This window comes from Pteropus alecto, unplaced genomic scaffold (genome assembly GCF_000325575.1).
Source record: "Pteropus alecto unplaced genomic scaffold, ASM32557v1 scaffold398, whole genome shotgun sequence".
In the NCBI taxonomy this organism is placed as follows: domain Eukaryota; kingdom Metazoa; phylum Chordata; class Mammalia; order Chiroptera; family Pteropodidae; genus Pteropus; species Pteropus alecto.
Genome location: NW_006442497.1, coordinates 639,122 through 659,213, shown reverse-complemented (window position 1 = coordinate 659,213; position 20,092 = coordinate 639,122). Strand labels below are relative to the sequence as shown.

Sequence of the window (20,092 nt, the reverse complement as noted above, 5' to 3'; positions counted from 1 at the left end):
CTTGTAGTGACCTCTGAGTTAAAATTTTAGAGTAAATGATATATGCTATACTTTTTGTTCTCCATGGAATGATAGCACATTATTTAGGCTTATAATACTTAAAAAACTAAACAAGTTTGCCCATTGTCTCTTTTTTATCTCTCCTTCCCTCTGTCTCTGCTCTACTACATTTCTTCCCTTCTTCTCTCCTCCCCCCACTTCCAAGTTATTCAGTGGTTAATTGCTGAATCCAGGAACTCTTCCTCAGCATCTCTTCTCCTTTACCTCTCTGTTAAATTTGGTTCCTTCAGACCCTCTTTTCTTTTGATTCCATGGTAGTCTGTTGTCTACTCCTACATCTAACCAGTCCATTAGCCTCCTTTATTGACCTGTCTTATTTCTCCTCTAAACAGTAGGCTTAATTCAGGCTTTCTCTCCTTTCCCGCAACCCACTGAGACTATCCTCTCTTCTCTCTTCTGCTGTCACAACTGTGTGAATAATTCCTAAATGTCAATTTCCAGCCCTGTTTCTTCTCTCAGGCTCCAGTTATGTACCTTCATCTTCCTATTAGGTATTTCCATTTTAGTGTTCTGACTCCTTTTAACTCAGAAGCATAAAACCAGGATGTCCCTTCTGACTTCTCCTATTATTGCCATTATTGTTTTCCTAGGCACCGAGCCACTGTTCCCTAGCATCATCTTTGTCCCACCTTATTCTCATCTTTCCTGTCCAGTCAGCTACAAGCCCTATGGATTCTTCCTTGTGATGTTCTTCTATTTTTGTTCCCTCTCTTTCCATCTTTATCCAAGCCCTCATCTTGTACTCACATTGTTACATTGGTACTTACCAAGTTTTTTTTTTTTAATCACTGCATTATCTTGTCATTCCACTGCCAAACACCATTAATGGCTCCCCGTTGCCTACAGGGTGAAGTCTAAACTCCTCAGTGTGACAGTCAAGGCTCTCTACAGTCTCCTTTCACCTTACCTATCTGACTCTAGTTCCCACCACTCCCCAGCTGAGACTTCAGGCCAGGTCAGTCTCCCCACTGACTCTTAACTTCTGCTAATGGTTATGTTCCTCAGGGCCAAACCTGCCTAATCTTCACAGTCCAGTCCAAAGCCCATATCCTCCAGGAGGCTTTTCTTAATTACTTTAACGTGCTAGGAATTCTCTCCTGTGAAATCTCAGCACCGAGTGTTCCCTTCTAGGCATTTGGCACTTCATAATCTTTTGCTTTATGATAGTGCTAGTTTTAATGCTTTTAATGTTTTATGTTTACCTTTTTTTAAACCCATATATCTGTCTGGTCTCCCCCAAATAACTTTAATCTTCCTGAGAGTATGCACTGTGTTTTGTACTTCTGCTTTGGCCTAGTAGGTGTTCAGTAAACTTTATTTTTTGAATGACTGTCTTAAACCTGATGGTTTTTGTTGTTGTTGTTGTTGTTGTTACCAGGTTAAGAACATCCCTGATGATTCCTGCCACCATTTTCTTCTTGATTTGCACAGTCAGTGTCTTAAACCTGATGGTTTTTGTTGTTGTTGTTGTTGTTACCAGGTTAAGAACATCCCTGATGATTCCTGCCACCATTTTCTTCTTGATTTTGCACAGTCAGATCCTGCTCAGAACTTCTGTGGGCCATATTCAGAACTTTTCAAAGGATTCATACAGGCATGTAGAAAACAGGCCCCAAAGACAGATATAGTTGCTGGTTCCACTATTGATCAAGCTGTGAACGCCACCTTTGCTGCTCTGGTGTATCGCACTCCAGACTTATATGAGAAGCTGCAAAAATATGGTAACTTATATTACAGGGAATATTTTTCATCTGAAGGCCAATTGCTAAGTTTTAAAGCCTATCTTAAGTGAAAATTTTAAAATATTTTGAAATATAAGCATATTTCTACAACTGTAGACTTTATCTTGTTAGTTCTCTTTTGCCAGTCAAAAGATTCATGACCAATTTATAGTTGTAGATTGGAATATATGGCAAGTTGTCTTGAGTTTCCTAATTAGCAGATAATTTGTCTTATCCAAAATTCTTATGAAAAACTGCCAAGAAGTTTAATGGAAAAAACCTTAACTCGGGCTATAATCCCAGCTTAAAAACTAGAAGTTAGGCAGCTGCAGGTTAATCAGATAGTTTTCTGCACTTTAGTATCCTTATTTGTAAAGGTTTAGATTTGATTAGCCTAACATTCTAAGAAATTCTAATTAAAACCAGAATTGTTAAAGTAATTGAATGTGCTAGTAACGAAGGAGGAAAACGTACGTATTAACTTTCATCTTTAGATTTGCAGCTTCTTTGTAGCATCCCTGCCAGGCTTCCTTTGTTGATAGCCTGCTCCTTACCAATTCTTTTCCTTGTGTCCCTCAGGGACACCACCTCTGTGTGTTTACTGTGTAGCCTGCAGCCTAACAGGACCAAAAGAGGGAGGGTATCTCTCTATTCATAATTTTCAGGGAAAAACATTTCAAACCCTCCTTAAAGATGAGGTATGGGTTTTACCAAGCACTTTGGCAGAGTATGTGTTCTTTCCATGGTACAGATGAAATAAGCAGAGACAAATGCTTCCTTCCATTAGAGTAGGTAATTGACTGTTGATCTTATTATTATTGATATTATTAATATTGATATTATTATCACCGATGTCTTTATTGCTGTGTCCTTTGGACCTCATATTGTAGAGTTTATTTCCTGATTTCTAATAAATCTTGATTACTCCCTCAAATCTTAATAAGACAAGAAGCTGCTCAAATAAGTAAAATTACTTTGAGGCATGAGGGATTTATGGAAACAACTGTCATATGGAAAAGTATATCTCTCCTTGGGGGTGGGAGGCAATGTGACCTGTATGGTTTTGAAAAAAACATTCAGTATATGTTTCATAATCCAATTGTAGTAAGAGAGCTGGACAGTCTTTGTTACCTGTGGCAACTTTCAGTACAAGGATAAAAGCCTTGTAAGTTAAAAGCTGAGAAACAGAGAATTTCTGGTTAGGGAAGAGTTCCCCAGCTTCTTTTCAAATCATGTTCAGATAGTACATACCTATTTGTAGTAGAGAAACACACAATTAAATGTGAGAATTAGAAATATTTTACTGGATACATGTTTCGAGAATACTTACCACTGTTGCTTTGAAGGAGACAGACTTGGTCTCAGTTCTTTCAGTCCCTGCCTTTAAGGGCTATTTGTGTGTTCTTCACTACTGAGCTACTTTGAAAGTGGTCCTTGTCTGGCTAATTTGCTCATCTTTGTCTAAAAATTGGTCACCCTTTTGGGTTAGAAATGTATGGGAGGTGATTTTCAATCAGACCATAAGCTGTTTGAGAGTAGGGGCCATGTCTGGTTTTTTTCAACATTGTATTCCTAGTGCTTGATACAGAGCCCAGCACATTCTAAGTATTCAGAAAGTATTCATTGCATTACACATTGGTTCAATGGAGAGGTTCACACTGTTCTCTAGTACATGTTTTCCTTTGGTTTTTACGTGAAGAGAAGGGGCAAGCCTCATAGGTCTCTCTTTAAAAAAAAAACTACAACTTTTTTGTTATTTTTCTAGTTATAAAAATAATACCCATTCATGTAGAAACTTAGAAAATCAGAAAAGCTTAAAATAATTATGAGCTATAATCTCATCACTTCAGTATACCTCTTAACATCTTTCTATATATCTACCTCGACTTTTTAAGTATATATATGTGTGTGTATATGTATGTGTATATATACATGTATAATATGTATATTCTTTTAAAATAAGACAATTTTGTTTATAGTCTTATAACCAGGCTTTTTTACTTAATATATACCATAAACGTTTTCCACGTCAGTAATTATTTTTTACTCTTTTAATATTCTTTATTTTCCTTTTCATATTTTTTATATTTTTTACTTTTAATATTTTATTCACTTTAATTTCAGATGCTATTTATTTGAAAAAAGTTAGTTTGAAGTAACACATAGAACCCATTTCAGGTATTTGTGACTTAATCGATATTTTTTCCCCAACTCTCTATTACCACTCCTAATGTGTGAGTGTCAGGGAAAGGATGTTTTCTATGCATTAGGAGTTTTAGAAGCTACTTTGTGCTTAATATTGCAGTAGTGAATTACGTTAACTGAGTGTAATCTCTTTGTCTCTCCTTTCCCCAGTAAACAGTGGTGGAAAGACAGCCTTGACTGAAGAGTTCGCACAGGTGTATTCCCTGGCCGATGGGATCCGAATATGGATGGTAAGATTTTCCTTTGCATGCGATCTTTATATATTTTGAGTTTTTCCACCATGATATCATGGAATTAAGGTAAGTAGCTTTCTTCTCAAGAACATAATTTTAGGGATTTTTTTTTTTTTAAACTAAAGTTTAGTGATGAGAATGGATATAAAATAATTTAGAACTCTTGAAATCATAATTTGGTGAACGTTGAGAATGTTCAGAGTAAGCAGGGTTCAGTTGAGCCCCCTTTACATCCTCAATAACCCCAAAGGCTATTCTGTGGAACCTCTTAGATGGGGAGGTAAAGCATTGCTCTAGATACTGGACAACTATTGATGGTTTTAGTCAGAGAAAAGGCCTCTCTTAAAGGAGAGGCCTTTCTGCATTTTAGAAAAGTAGTTCTGCAGCATTGTTTGTGACAGCAATAAACTAGAAGGATAAAAATACCCATTTGTAGGAGAACGAACAAAAAGATTGTATGTTACATTACTATATAATACTATAGTACAATGCAAAATGATAATCTATTATTACAATGAAAGTGAATGAAGTAGAGCTACATGTATTAGCATGAATGGTACTCAAAAAATGATGATGAGCAAAAAATAGCAAGTCATAGAAGAATGCATAAGTATATTTCTTATATAAAATTTAAACGCAAACCAAATCTATGTGTTATGTACATAAATATGTAGCAAAATTATACAAATGCATGAAAATGATAAGCACCCAAATCAGGAGATTTGTTTTCATTTCTTAGGCATGTAGATGAATACCTATATATCAACATTATTTTTTTTATATTTACAATTATCTTAAATATTATAAAGTAATTGGGAAAAAAATCTTTAAGTAGAGGATGAATAATGAGATTGAAAGTAGGAGACCATGATAATCAGATATGGGTGGCTTCTGCTGTTTAGAAAATAAAATAATTAGACTTTGCGATTGATGTGAGTGGTGAACAGGAGGATGAAATTTAGGACCATTACCATGGTCCTGGTTTGAGTGACTTGGTGGGTGGTAGAAGCATTAACCAGAATAATAAAAATGGTCTTGGATCTGGGAGTGGGGAGGTAAGTTCAGTTTGGGACATGTTGTGTATGAAGACATCTCGGTTATCTGAGATATCTAGCTGGAGAATTTAGTAAATATGAAAAATCGAAATGGCTAATGCTTCATGGAAATGTTAAGGCCACGATAGGATAGCATTAAATCACTGGTAATAGTTTTTAAAAAAATGTATGAGTTTATCTAGGAACAGACAGCCTTGGGTAAGATCCATGGTCATTAAAATATAGTTGGTACTCAGAAGTACTGGATAGATAGACAGAGACCAAAAATGAACAGGATCTCTCAGAAGAAACTAAAAGGTATCATCATCAGAATGATAGGAGGAGAATCATAACAGTGTGTTGACAGAGAAACCAAGACAGTAATAGCAGATTAAGAAAAAGAGTGTCTGATAAAGTCAGCTACCACAGACAGTTCAAGTAAAAAGGATTTGGCAGTTGACAAGGCAAATTGTAGATTGTGCTTCTGGTTTAACATAGGACAGACTGCTAACATTTGAACTAGATGCCAGCCTTCTCTTCAAGACTTTGGCCTCTCATACATCACATACATGGCCTTCTGCCTGGGCTGGCAGCACTGCGGCCTGCACTATGACCATTGTCTACACTGGTACTAAGAGCACCATTCTTTGTCTGGCAGTCAGCATCACTTAGAGGTGTCCCCTCATTCAGGGTAGAATAGAGATCAACTTTTGATCCAATCTCTGCAGCAAATTGGTTATGTGACCTTTGCAAGACCCTTCACTTCTCTGGACCTCCACTTTAGCTATACTAGGTCAGCTTTAGGTAAGGGCCCCTCCAGCTCCAATATTCTAGAATTTTTTAAATAATATGGTTATGGGTACAAACTTCTCCCACATAATGTATAGTTGAAAAGAAGGTAGTTTTACAGATATATTTTAGACAGCTTCATAGGCTGGATTACTTCTAGGACTAACAAAAGCAGCTCAGTCCTATGTCCTCACCAGCTGGACAATAACTGTAAAGTTTTCCATGACCTCAACATTGTGTATATTTGAAGTAGTTTGCTGTGGCTGCCCTTGCTGCCCTGTCTGGATAGCCTAATTATGTGGCTCAAATCCTCTCTTCAGTTAGAGATGAAGCAGAAGTCCCTAATGAGCCTGGGGAACGAGGCAGAAGAAAAACACGGGTCAGAAGCTGCTGAAGCAAACCCTGAGAGCCTGGGTGAGTGTGCTGACTCCAGTTGCCATTATTTGGCCTTCTGTTTCCATAACATAGAAAACCAGTGACCCATCATCTAGATTAGTTTAGTTGAAGCTGTGTTGACCTAGGGAAAATAACACAGGCACTAAATGTGATTTCCAAGGATGTGGAAATGTTCCCTTTTACTTTTTTCTAATTGATTCTCTTGGAAGCATCAGATGCTTTTGGAACTACATGTTGTCATGTTTTGAAAGCATGTTCACATTGAATATTCAATGAAATTAAGTAATTACTGTTAATTTTTTTAAATGATGTCGTGGTTGTGTTATTTTTTAAAATAAGTTTTTTTTTTTTCTTTTAGAGAAATATACTGAAGTTTTTACAGATGAAATAATGTGATTTCTGGGATCTGCTTGGGAGTGGGGAGTGGGTAGGGGTGAAATAAGACTGGCCTTGGGTTCATAACTATTGAAACCAGGTGAGGGGTTTAGGGAGGAGTCCTTATACTGTTCTCTTTATAGATGCTTGAAAATGCCCGTGATAAAAAAATTTTTTTAATGTGCTGATGATGTTGGGAAGATTTTAGTTTATATAATGAAATAAAATTTGATTCTGTTCTGCCAGTAGATAATGTGTATCACTGTATTAAGGGAATATTTCTTGTCCTCAATTGTAGAATTTAAATGGGTAATTTTCTCTTTAAAACTAGGCAATTAGTTTAATTTTGACTTTTTTTTTTCTTTTTTCTATTATTTTTCTTGCTTTTTGCACATAGCAAAAGAATGTATTCAGAAGAGTCTTCTGTTACTAAAATTTTTGCCCATGGGTATAAGTTCAAAAGAAAGCTGTGACAGGTTGGTGACTACAAATGAAACTGATCATCTGCAGCCACTTGACAAGCGCCAGAGGACAAGCTCTGTGGTGGAAGAGCATTTCCAAGCCTCAGCATCCCCCAGTGAAGCAGCTCCCCCTGCTGCAGGAGACAGGAGTCCTGGCGTGGATGTCCAGGTGAAGCTGCCGCATAGCAGTGGCCCTCTTGCCACAGAAGTGTCCTCTGCCACAGCCGAAGAACCCTCATCACCTTCGACTCCCACCCGAAGGCCTCCTTTCACCCGAGGGCGACTCCGGTTGCTCTCCTTCCGATCAGTGGAGGAGGCCAGACCAGTGCCTACAGTGAAAGAGAAATACCCCGTGCTGAAGGATGTCATGGACTTCATCAAAGATCAGTCACTCTCCCATGAGAGGTGAGCCAGGCGTGACCTTTCCAGCACTTTCTTTTTCTAAGCTGTAGGTACCCAGTCTAGTCAAAGGCTTGAAGTACATGTTAAAAATGAGTGAATAATACTTGAAGGGTCAATCAAGATTTGTTTAGAATGTTCAAGAAAAAAATTTGGTGTTGTTTTTTTTTTCTTTTAAAGAAGTATTTCTTTACCTAAGATTTGTACATAATACTATATGTAAATTATATCTCAATAATGTACTATTATGATAAAAAAAGAAACATTTCTTTCTGTAGCTGCCACTTATAAATTTGTCTTACTTTAACCCTGGGAGAAATTTAGAATTTGATATTTTTTTGTCAGAATTACTTGTCAGTGGGTCTATACCTCTGGAAGTATTGCATATTTTAATTTCCTGTCCTAAGAATTAAGACTTTGTCTTTATGGAGAAGTAAAGCTATCAAAATTCCTTTTTAATTAATTAGTTTTTTCAAATGGGTTGTTGGGCTTCTGGACAGTTGATATGAACTGAGTAATGACAAAAAGTAGCAAATATATTGATATCCTACCTGAGTGATATTTCTGATACCTCACAGTAACATTTCTTTTGTATTAATATGACATCAGAACTTGGGTGGGGGTATGTTTTCTTTCTGCCCCAGCTCAAGAGTTTTCTGGGTGTTCCTGACTTGAGTTCTGTCTCCAGTGTTGTAAAGGTTCTTTCCTTGAGGAAAGCCCAGGCCCAGAGCATCCTAGAAGTTCTCAGGATAATTCAGTATTGTGCAGAATCCCTTGGGCAGCCTCATTGCTTCCATCCGCCTTATATACTTTTTCTGTTGGAACTTCTTACCTGCCAGAAAGAGTTTACCAAGTAAGTACAAATGACAAGTTTGTAAAGAAAACAAGCAGGTGTTATAAAAAAAATTCTTATAGTCTTCTCTAATTAATAATTCTGTAATTTTCATGAAGGAAACAAATTTATGTATTTAGTCAATTCATTTTCCTGTCTTAAGGAAAAATGGGTTATATTCTGTGCTTTTACTAAGTAAATACCAGGAACATATTTATTCCTCCTGATGAGTTTATCAGCTTTATTTTACCAGACAATGAAGATTGTAGTTCCTGTATACCCATACTCATCATTTGGCTCCTGGAAGCTATGAGCTAAATTTAATGCTCATTTATAGTGATAACATTAGTCTAAGTACTTAACAAGTTTGTTCTAACCTGCACTCAATAAATATTTTCTGAGTGGTGACTATGTCAAGCACTATTCTAGGTGTTGTATATACAGCAGTGGACAAGGCAGACAAGATCCTTGAATGGAGCTTATATAATATTAAGGAGAAACAGACAATAAAAAAAATAGATAGATAAATAGATAAGTAGATAGATAGATATAGATACAGATATATAGTCAGATAGTGGTATTGTTAAGGGGTGATTTCATACAGAGTGACCTGTGACCTAGTTTGAGTGGTCAGGGAAGGCAAACTGAAGACATGACATGTAAACCAAGAGATGAATGATCAGCCGAGATCAGGGGGAAGGGCACTAAAGGCAGAAGGAACAGCACAGAGGCCACAAGGTGGAAGATTAGCCCAGGGAATGAAAAGAAAGCCAGTGTGCCCGAGTGAGAGGGGGAAATGAGAGAAAATTAGTTCAGAAATTAGACAGGGCCAATATCTTGGAAGGCTTTGTAAGATATGATGTATGGTAGTTCGATTTTATACTGAGTTGTAGATGGGAAACCCCTAAAGAATTTTAAGCCCAGGAGGATCAAACACACTGTGATCTATTTTTATAGAAGATACTTCTGGCTACTGTGCGAAAAGGAGTGGAAGTAAGAAAAGCAGTTAAGAGACTGTTGCAGTAGTCCAGGCAAGAGATGGTGATAGTTTGGACCAGAGAATAGTACTGTAGATGGAGAGAAAAGGATGAGATTCAGGATATATTTTAGAGGTAGAATTGTCAGGACTTACTGATAGATTAAATGTAGAGGGTAAATGAAAGGAATCATGGGGAAAGAAAGTCCTAGGAGTCTGTCTTGAGCAACTTGGATGGATGGGAGATGCATTTTACAGAGGGGAAGAGTATAGAAGAAACAGATTTGGGCAAAAATGACAAGTGATGTTTTGGCCATGTTAAGTTTGAAAGGGTTCTTTCACATCCAGGTAAAGGAAATCAAGAAGTGGCTATCAAGAACAAAAACCAGGGATTGGTAGTGTCAGAGAAACCAAGAAAAGAATGTATCTCAAAAGATAGGAATGACCAGTTGTGTCAAATGCTGATGTGAGAGGTTGTGTGAGAAAAGAACACACTAGATTTGATAACAGTCTTATTGGAGCCATGGGGCTGAAAGCCCAGTTGGACTGGGTTGAGAAGAGAGAGCGACTGGGTGTGATAGAGAGAGAGACTACAGATATTATTCAAGAAATTTGTCCTTAAAGGGGAGTAGAAGAATAGAGTAGAATTGATGAGGATGTGGGATCAATGGAGGGTTTTAAAGAAGCTTTGGAGTATATTTGTATGCTGGTAGGAACGAGTCAGTAATGAGGAAAACTTGATGCAGGAAGAGAGGGACCAATGTAGTCACAGTTGCATAAATAGAGAAGTCGGCCTTTGACAGAGCCAGGGAGACTGTATCTGTGGTAGCAGGAGGAAACACAGCAGGGATAGAGATGCAAGTTGGTTGGTGCAAAGATAGGGGAATTCCTCTGTGATCATTTCTATTTTTTAAAACATAAGATGATAGTCATCAGCTAAAAATGAAGGTTTAGGAGAGGATAATGGCAGTTTAAGGAAAAGCAGGAAGGTTTGAAGTAGTAATAACAATTGAGAGAAAACCAGTCTTATTGCTTGACAAATTTGAGTGCTTATTTGAGAATTATAGTCGTGAATTTAAAGTGATAACTAGTCACCTTGGTTGTGTGGTGTTTCCTCTAGCAACTCTTAGCTGCTTTTATTTGGTAAAAGATTTCTCAGGCAAGTACGTGGGGGCGAGGGGAGGATGGAGGGGGAAAGCAGCAAGAGAGTTGGTGATTGCTAAAGTGTGATTATGGCAATAGACCATGGAATCTAAGCTGAATATGGAACAAAGAGAAAGTGTGGCAGGAGTAATAGATAATGAACATGAGACAGCATCCTGGGGTGGGGCTTACTGGGATTGAAAAGGATGTTGCGGGGGTACCAGAGTAGGTGAGCAGGATGAGAGGTCGTGGTCAGTGTAATGCTCTGAAGTCAAGATTTCAGAATTAATGCTGCTACTGGGATGACAAAGTCAAGGAAGTGACCATCAGGCTGGGATGGCTAAGGGGTGAGGGGAAAAGATCATTGTAGGTGAAGATGGCAGAGAATCCAGGAACAGAGGGACTTGGGCATTATTTCCATGGGTTGAAGTCTCCAGGGTGACAAGATCAAGGTAGAAAAGATAATGAAATTGGTCCCGAAGCCATCAGTGAAGGAAGGCAGAGGGAAGGGCATGACTGTGGAGAGAATTAAATGAGGTAATTTTATTAATTAATGTTGCCCAATAATTTTTAATTAAAAAAAAAAAAAAAGAACCTCACAGGCTCTGGCATTCAGGTAGTAGCAGGAGGAATGGTTTTTATGTTAACAAAGGAAGATAGTTACTGGTATTTTCATACCCCTTTGGGTAGCATTTTTGACCCAGGCAGATGGACTCATTTGCTGTTTTGTTTGTTACTTTTTAAAGTCATTGTATTTGCATTTATTTAAGCTTCTGTGCCAGTTCATTCAGCTCGCTGCTTCTTGGCTCTTTTTCATGTAAAGAATAATATTTATTAAGTAAATGATGTTCTGACAATTAAATGATTGATGATTTCCTCTGTTTCTAGCTATTTTGGACACTTGGAGGGCTGCGGTGCAGATCTACACAAAGAAATTCGAGACACTTACTATCAATTTGTTCTCTTTTTGGTCAAGGCAATTAAAGGATTTAGTAGCATAAATGACAGGTACCGGATAACTATAATTTTTAGAGAAAACAGTATTTCTATTTTTTTCTGATTTTAAAAGATATATTCAGTGTTGAAAATATAGAAAAGTAAAGAGTAAAAGTGAAAATAACCCCTAATCTTACCATCTAGAGCTAATTACTAATGTTATTAGTATATTTTCTCCTAGCCTTTTTTCTATATTGTGTGTACAGTTTTTTAAAGGAGTTGTGTCTTGGTTTATCTAAGAATTTAACCTATTATTTTCAGTTTTCGATGTATTAGGTTCATTTTTAAAACAAGTTATAAAGCCACTCCCCAATTTCCTCCATAGTAAGTGGTTTAGACATAAACCTTAAATGGTTCTTCTCTGTATCTAAGTTGCATAACCTGGGCTAATTTGGCTGGCCCTGTTGCTGTTTATCAAGGTAACTTTTACTACTCAGTCCTTTACCCTCAGATGTCCTTTATGGTAGTCCTGGCAGGGTGGAAAACTTATTCTCTGCTTTCAGAACTCTTTTATTTAAGCTATACTTTGAAGAGGGTTTGTATAGTGTATGAGAAACCTGAAAGGAACCCGAACCAGCAATCTGGAGTTCATTGTGCTTTCCACTCCCAATCAGACCAGGTCTCTGACTTGCATTATGTCTGTTGTCTCTGTTGGTAATGGGCAGCTTTGATAACTTTCACCTTCACGGCCTCTTTAGATCCTTGCTGCCTGCCTTATCCTGCATTCAGACAGCCCTACTTCATCTTTTGGATATGGGCTGGGAACCCAGTGATCTTGCCTTCTTCGTTGACATTCAGTTACCAGATCTCCTTATGAAAATGTCACAAGAAAATATAAGTGTCCATGACAGTGTGATCAGGTAGGACACAGTGTTGCACTCCACACTCCTAAAGTAGATTATGAAATACAGGGATCGTAGCATAGGGGTTCAGAGCACAGACTCTAGAATGAGGCTCTTTGTAACATCCTGGCTTTACTACATACAAGGTGGATGACCTTGGGCAAATTATTTAACCTCTCTGTGCCTCAGTTTCCTCATCTTTAGAGCTAAAGATAATGCACCTACCTTAGGATTATTGTGAAGAATGAATGAGTTCTATTTCTCAATGTTTGGAACAGTGCCTGGTGCATGGGTAATGTATGTAAGTTGGTGGTGGTTGCATTATAAACTTGGAGGATAGGATCCTCTGCATTTTTGGAGACTCTAGTATAGTTTTTTGAATTGCAGAGTCTTTTCTATATCTTTTTGTTATATGTATATGAGATTTTAGCCACTGTAACCTCTTGCACATTATAAGGACTTAGGTATAAGAAAAAAATAGCATGCGAAGGTTTTTTTTCTTTGCACTTTTAATAAGTATCTCTCCATACTGCTCGAGTCCACTTACCCATTAACCTCTCATGTGGGTAGAAAAGAAATGAAAAGAGAATGGGAGAAGAAAAGCAAGAGGAGAGAATTAGGAAGAAATAAATGAGTCAACACTGGAACAATTTGCACTCGGAAAAGATATTCTTGGAAAAGGGAATAGAATTAAAGCTGTCCCCTTGGTTACCAAACTTCAGTCATTACCCTGCTGTTAGATTGTCAGAGGGTGCTCTTGGCTGACAAGAGGGAGCACAGCACGGAGTCGAGGGGGACAGTGGCATTAGCTCACTGGCTCTTCAGCTCTCAGTCTGCTCGTTGTTGCAAGTTTTGTCTGCACCTGCATGAGTCCTGGGGGTGGAACCACACCCTTCCCTCCCAGTCCCTCATAGCACCTAGCCCAGAGCGAAGTATAGGCAGGCCTAAAGTCAATTTGTCAGAATGCATGAATGAATGAATGTGTATTTGTCAGTTGATAATTTGTTTGGTATTTGCTGTCAAGCAAATCCTTTTGTATTTAAATTTTTGGTTGCTAAACTATAAACTGAAATTATGGAAATTCACAATTTTGCATCTAAGGAGTGTATGAGATTATCTGTATGAAACTCTATTTGAAATGAGGAAACTGAGGACCAGGACTGAGTACTGGCTGTGTCAAGGTCTTGCAGCAGCTAGTGGAAGAGTTGAAGCCCCTGGGTCTCCTGATTTCCTTCTCATGCTGATACCATTAAGGTGTGCTGAGCATGACAAAATCAAACTTAAGAAAAAAAAAATCACTTTATTTGGCTCCAGTGCCTGGCACATAGTAGGTTCACCACAAATGGTTGTCAGATAGAATTATGCCATGTAGATACAACCTTTTAAGTTCTAGTTCCTTACCCATTGTAGTCTGCTCTGGAAAGGGCTTCTCCCTTCTTATTGGTATGTATTTATCAGATAGCTGCCAAATCTTGGGACTTTGAAAACTAAATTGGTCTCTTCCCCTCAGAAGTTTAAAAATTCCCCCCATCTTAGATCCATAAGACACAGAGTCTCCTAACCAGCACTTTCCTGGATTGTTGGGAGAAGCATGCTTTTCTCTCTTTATGTCCTTCTTTCAGCCAATGGAGTGAAGAAGATGAGCTTGCTGATGCCAAACAGAATTCAGAATGGATGGATGAGTGTCAGGATGGCATGTTTGAGGCCTGGTATGAAAAAATAGCCCAGGAAGATCCAGAGAAGCAGAGGAAAGTAAGACCTCTCAACTAGAGTAAACCAAAATGATTTGCTAGGAATTTGGAGAGGAGAGTCTGCCTGGGGGAGTGTCAGTAGGCTGTCTCCCTTGATGGCTCCAGGTGGCAGGCAGTACCTTAGTGAGTTCACTGTTACTGAGTCTGGTCTTCAACCTGAGGGGCCCCAAATCCTAACTGGACCACACTCAGAGAGTGGCTCCCTCCCATAGATCTAGACTCACAGAAAATTGGTTCATGAGGGTGAAGCGTAATGTTAATTGCCAGTTTATTAATTTACAGTGAGAAATAGAATTGCTGAAGGCCCTGGTCTCTGGTGTCCTTGGTACAGCACATTCTCTTCCTACAGGCAGGCATCATGGGAAGCCACGTTGCAATCCAAAGGTTGCCTGATGAACATGGAAGCAGCCATGTTACACAGAATTAGAGTTACATGATTCAGACATGTAAAGGCTCAGATAGCCTGTCATGTCCATCTCCACATTAGGTGTTTATCTGTCACCATCACATCGCGCCAGGCATCTGCTGCCTCAGATTCATTAATTTTCTTAGTATTGCACGCCTACTATGTGCCAGTTACTTTGCTCTTATAGCACCTCTGTGGTGCTTGGACAGAGCACACCAACTTGGCCTTTGCGATTTTTCTTTTGTGTTTGTCAAAGTCATACTGGGAGCCATTCTTTAGTGCTAAGTAAGGTGACTTGGCATATTTGCTCTGATCTATTGCTATATGGTGACTTAGTGATTTATTTCCCATATTTCCAGGCTATAAAAATAAACTGTACTATAGCTTCTATGTACTTTCCAGTAAAAGCAATTTGTTTCCTCATGAAACAGTACCCCTACTTTCTCCCCAGAAAGTTTTTCGTAAGTGCCAGCAAACAGTGCTGCTTTTATAGTGTTTCCTGTATCTGTGAAACCACCCTTATTCAACTAAGCACCCAAGCCAGAAATCTGGGTGTTGTTCTTGACCCTTCTCTTTTACTGGCCCCTATATCCAGTCCCCAAGTTTCCTACTTGTGCCTCCTTAGTATCTCTTAAATATGCCTACCCTTTGCCATCTTACTTATTGCTCAGTTCAGCCCTTATCACCTGCCATGGGGTTACTTTAACAGTGTCTATCATGGTCAGTTTCTCTGACTCACATCTTGCCCCCTTCAGTCCATTTTTCACTCAGTAACTAGAGGAACTTAAAGAATGCTCACATCCGATTACATTACTCTTCTATTTAAAAATGGTCGATGACTCAGACTAGCATTGGAGGTGCTTTGTAGTTTAACCTTTCTAACTTTATCTGGTTATTCCCACTCTGTACTGTGTTCTACATACTGAATTATTATTGCTAGTTTCATGAAACACCATCTTGCTCCCTTTTACCTCCAGTGGAACTTGTTAATGCTTTTATCTGGCATGCCCCCCACCCCTAACCCCACCAAACTAATACTTGTTTGTCCCTCAGGTCACAACTAAAGAATTATCTCAGTTTGAAAAACCTGACTTTCCTAACACCCATTGATGTCCCCCTACTGTGTTCCCTCAGCCTCCTGAATGTGCCTATCAAAAAGCCCTTATTATACCATATGGTGTCATCTGTTTGCTTGAGGGAATTTCTGACTAAACACTAAGCTCCTTCGTTTCCTAGTGCTAGCACCTAGTACAGTGCTTGGAATATCTTAGGTACCTATTAAAGGATGGATTGATTAATGAATAGTGGCCATATCAGAAAGTCTATTGGATAATTGTGTTTATTTCACCTTACAGATGCACATGTTTATTGCTCGCTACTGTGACCTGTTAAATGTGGACATCTCTTGTGATGGATGTGATGAGATTGCCCCCTGGCATCGCTACCGGTGCCTGCAGTGCAGTGACATGGATCTCTGCAAAACTTGCTTCCTAGGTATATTTCATGGTCTGGGTATGCCATACCCAAAAGCAATAATCATGTCTATTTCTGTGATTTTGTCATTTTTAAAAATCTCGTTGTACTAAATGAAACATTGCCCAGTGGTATTCTCTGACTTGTTGGCACATATGAGCTTTACCTCCCCAGCTGGATGATAAGTTCCAGAGCTGTTACCAGACACACTTCCATCTTTCATCATGGCGAATGTAGGTACTTGATAAACACTCAGGACTGCTGAATGTACCCTCAGTTGAGCTCCCAGGAAATTATTTTTCCTTCTGAATCATGCAGTGTTTCTAAGTAGTAAAAACACACATACATAAAGCAGACTTCAAAAATTCTTTAATACTCTTGACTTGTCAGTGCTGAGGTAAGGCGGACTGACTATGGTGAACAGTTGAGTGCTCTTTGGGTATGCGGCCCAATCATAAAAGATACAGCCCCTGCCCTGGAATCATTTACAGGCTTAGCAGGAGATTGGACATGCCCACAAAATGTCTATTCCAGCATAAGAGTGTACACACTGAGTTAAAGATGAGCAGTACAGATTATTCTGGAAAAGTTCAGTAGTAGTAGCAATCACTGTTGCAGGGAAGGCTTGCGGAGGAGGTGGGATGTGAAATGATCTTTGAAGAAAGAACAGGATGATGTGAAGGAAATATTGGAGAGCAGTCACCATCCAAAGCAAAGCAAGTCTAGGGACAGAGGAGTGAGTTTCTATGGTATGTTTAGAGAGACACATTCAAGTGTCCAGCTGAGTGCTGCATTGGGACACGTAGGGCCCAGATTGTGGAACCCTGAGATTCTAGGCTAAGGAATTTGAGTCTTTAGATAGTGAGGAAGGTTTTTCAAGTAGGATATTAACGTGATCAGAGCTATGCTAGAAGACGGTTCTGTCCATATAAGAGCTTCTCTTAGGAAATTAATCACAGTAGTGACAAGGAGATTAGTGCCTGGGCTGCATTTGTGGCAGTGAGAACAAAAGTGGGTCAGACATGAGGAACAGTAAGCAGAGTCTGTGACAATGTTTGGAGACCCACTGGACTTAGAGTGAGAAGATGTCCAGAGCAGTTAGTCTCTTTTGTGACTAACAGTCTTCCTCATTTACTGGATCTGGGGTTATGAAGTCTGTTTTTATCTTTGATTCTGGAATGAAAAAGTAAGAACAAAAACCTAAACAATCCTCAGTGCTTGTTACCAGGAATACACAGTAGATGCTTAATATTTGTCAGAGGAGGGGTCATGGGAGATAGCTCACAAGTTGGCATGTGGACTTGTTTCTGCCAAATGGTGGTCATGATGGGACTTGGTAATATATCTGATCAGACTCTGTGTTGTGCTGGAAAAGGGTGGGGGGACAGCCCATAGTACCATTGTCGAGTTCTTTGCTGAGAACTCATATGCTCAGAGCCTCTGGGCAGAACACCCTGGTATCCAGAAGATGGCTATGGCCCCTGATGTCCTAAGCAATAAATTGAGAACAGCCCTGCTTCTGGGGTTAGTTTGGGTTTGGAAGTAGCCCTTCTAATAGCCCTTTGCCCAATCCACCTCACATTATTTTTTTCCCCCAGGTGGGGTGAAACCTGAGGGCCACGGAGATGACCATGAAATGGTCAACATGGAGTTTACCTGTGACCACTGCCAGGGTTTGATCATAGGCCGGAGGATGAATTGCAATGTGTGTGATGACTTTGATCTTTGCTATGGATGCTATGCAGCAAAGAAGTATTCCTATGGGTATGTCTTAAATGACCTCTAGCTCTGTAACCTTTTCTTCACGTATTCCTTTGTTTTTTTTTTTTTTTTAAATAATAAAAAACCTTTCATTATAAAAAATTTCAAACATATCCACAAGAATAATACAATGAATCCCATAATACCTATCACCCAGATTCAACAGTTAGGAAGATTTTGCTATGTGTGCTTAGCTTATTCTTTACTTTTTTTCCTTTGTTAAAGTATTTTAAAGCAAATTACCGACCTTAAATCATTTCTTTCCTACATACTTCATATCCATCTCTAAAAATTATGGTCAGTTTCTCATATTACCAAAATGCTATAACCACATCCTGCAAAATTTCCCAGTAAGGAATTCTTATATCTTCTGGTTTTCATAGACAGTCTTCTGGGGGTTGTGAAATTCTGAAATGATATGTACAATGTTTAAGTGTGTTCACTTTTCTGGGCGAGGACCCCTAACTTATCTTTAACTTTTCAATAACCGTAGCCTTAGAGTAATGAATGCCCAGTTGTGACCATTCATGTGTTCCCCTGAGGCCCTGTTCTCTTTTTTGGAGCCTCACAAAGATATGTCGACCTTAAAAATGTCTTGCCTTGCAGCCATTTGCCTACCCACAGTATTACGGCCCACCCAATGGTGACCATCCGGATCAGCGACCGACAGAGGCTCATCCAGCCCTACATCCACAACTATTCCTGGCTGCTCTTTGCTGCCTTGGCTCTCTATAGTGCCCACTTGGCCAGCTCAGAGGAAGTAGATGGTGAAAAGCTGGATCCCCAGACTCACAGCAGTGCCACCACCCTGCGGAGCCAGTGCATGCAGCTTGTTGGGGGCTGCCTCATGAAAGCTCACCAGGGAAAAGGTAATTGTTCCTCACACATGGAAACCAAAGTAACCCTCAGCTGCTTATGAAAGAAAAGCCTCAACAGAAGTATTATGCTCAGTTTAGAGGCTACAACATCCAGCTTTCCACAAGAGGTGCTCATCCTGGTGTGGAATTTTCTTTTACATTCCCAAAGGCATTTGACAGAAATGTTGTTAAGGTAGCATTTAGTTTCTCTCAAATATTTACATGAAGATTTAAAAAATTAATAATTAAGACTCTTGATATCTGTGGATGAAGTATTTGTCTTCGAATCTATCAGACTTAACTTTGCCAAAAGAATTCAGCCTTTTTTTAACCTGGAGTGCAAATCTACTTCCACACAAACATATTCTAGATGAGAGCGATTTATAACAAAAATAGTTTGACCAATAAAATTTCTAGATGATTTTGACTTTACCAAGGGGGCTGTTAAGGAGAAAATAACATGATTGTTAAACTTCTGAGACATTTAAGTTCCTTTTAGAATAATGGACTCCTCATTCTAGTAAACATCGGGGAAATCAGAACTGTATTAGGTACCAGTGCTTCAGAGCTATTTTGTTACCTATTTGCCAGTGAGAATTTAGAAATCTAGTTGTATCGGGCTTCTATAAAACGTTAATGTTTATGATTTTCTAAATAGACAACCCTATTGTATCTTTTGCTTTCTGTTGCCAATAAAGTACAGGTATCCCTCGCTATCCAAAGTTCTGGTGTCCAAAATCAGGAGCTGAACAGATCTGGATAGCCAGGGAGGTTTGTTTTGGGTACTCCTTGGTTTGATTTGTGGAGAACACGGCTATCTATTTCATATAGTAGCAAAGTGATTTCCGGCATTTACAAGAAACAGCCCTTGTTATAAAATTTTTGGCCTTTGAGCCATGCTTCTCTTGCTCCAGCCCACTTCCATGTCTGGAAGTGTACTTTCTCTTCTAATAAAGCTTTTCTTTTCTGCTGTAAATAAAGAAATAAACAAACAAACAAATAAATAGCCATTCTGCGTTTGCTTTCCACGTAGGTCTTAAAGCTCTGGCTCTTCTTGGTATATTGCCAGAAGGTGACTCTACTCCAGAAAATCAGGCCCCACCAGTCACTGTGCCCACTCGAACATCAGAGGAGCAGCTAGAGAAGGAAGCTGTCCAGGGTGCTGAGGAGCTGTCAGATTTGGGCCCTTTTGTGCACTACAATGTAAGTAACAATTCTTTATTATGCAGTATCACAGGTTGAACTCAGAGAGAGCCATTCATAGGAGGGAGCAGAGCAGAGAGATTAAGGGCACAGATTGTCGACCCAGATTGCCTGGGTTCAGATCTGCACTCTGTCAGACCTTGGGCACATTATGACAGTCTCTTCACTCCAGTTTTCTC

At 39.1% G+C, this 20,092-nt stretch overlaps 1 protein-coding gene across 1 annotated transcript in view; it reads left to right on the top strand.

Annotated features, from left to right (window-relative positions):
• Nucleotides 1–20,092, top strand: part of ZZEF1 (zinc finger ZZ-type and EF-hand domain containing 1) — a 107,683-nt gene that overhangs the window by 55,661 nt on the left and 31,930 nt on the right. Inside the window, 12 exon segments of the mRNA XM_025040130.1 lie at nt 1,541–1,781; nt 4,137–4,216; nt 6,363–6,456; nt 7,211–7,679; nt 8,362–8,526; nt 11,513–11,632; nt 12,319–12,480; nt 14,085–14,214; nt 15,975–16,113; nt 17,691–17,856; nt 18,460–18,722; nt 19,744–19,913. Coding sequence (XP_024895898.1) covers nt 1,541–1,781; nt 4,137–4,216; nt 6,363–6,456; nt 7,211–7,679; nt 8,362–8,526; nt 11,513–11,632; nt 12,319–12,480; nt 14,085–14,214; nt 15,975–16,113; nt 17,691–17,856; nt 18,460–18,722; nt 19,744–19,913 — 2,199 coding nt within the window.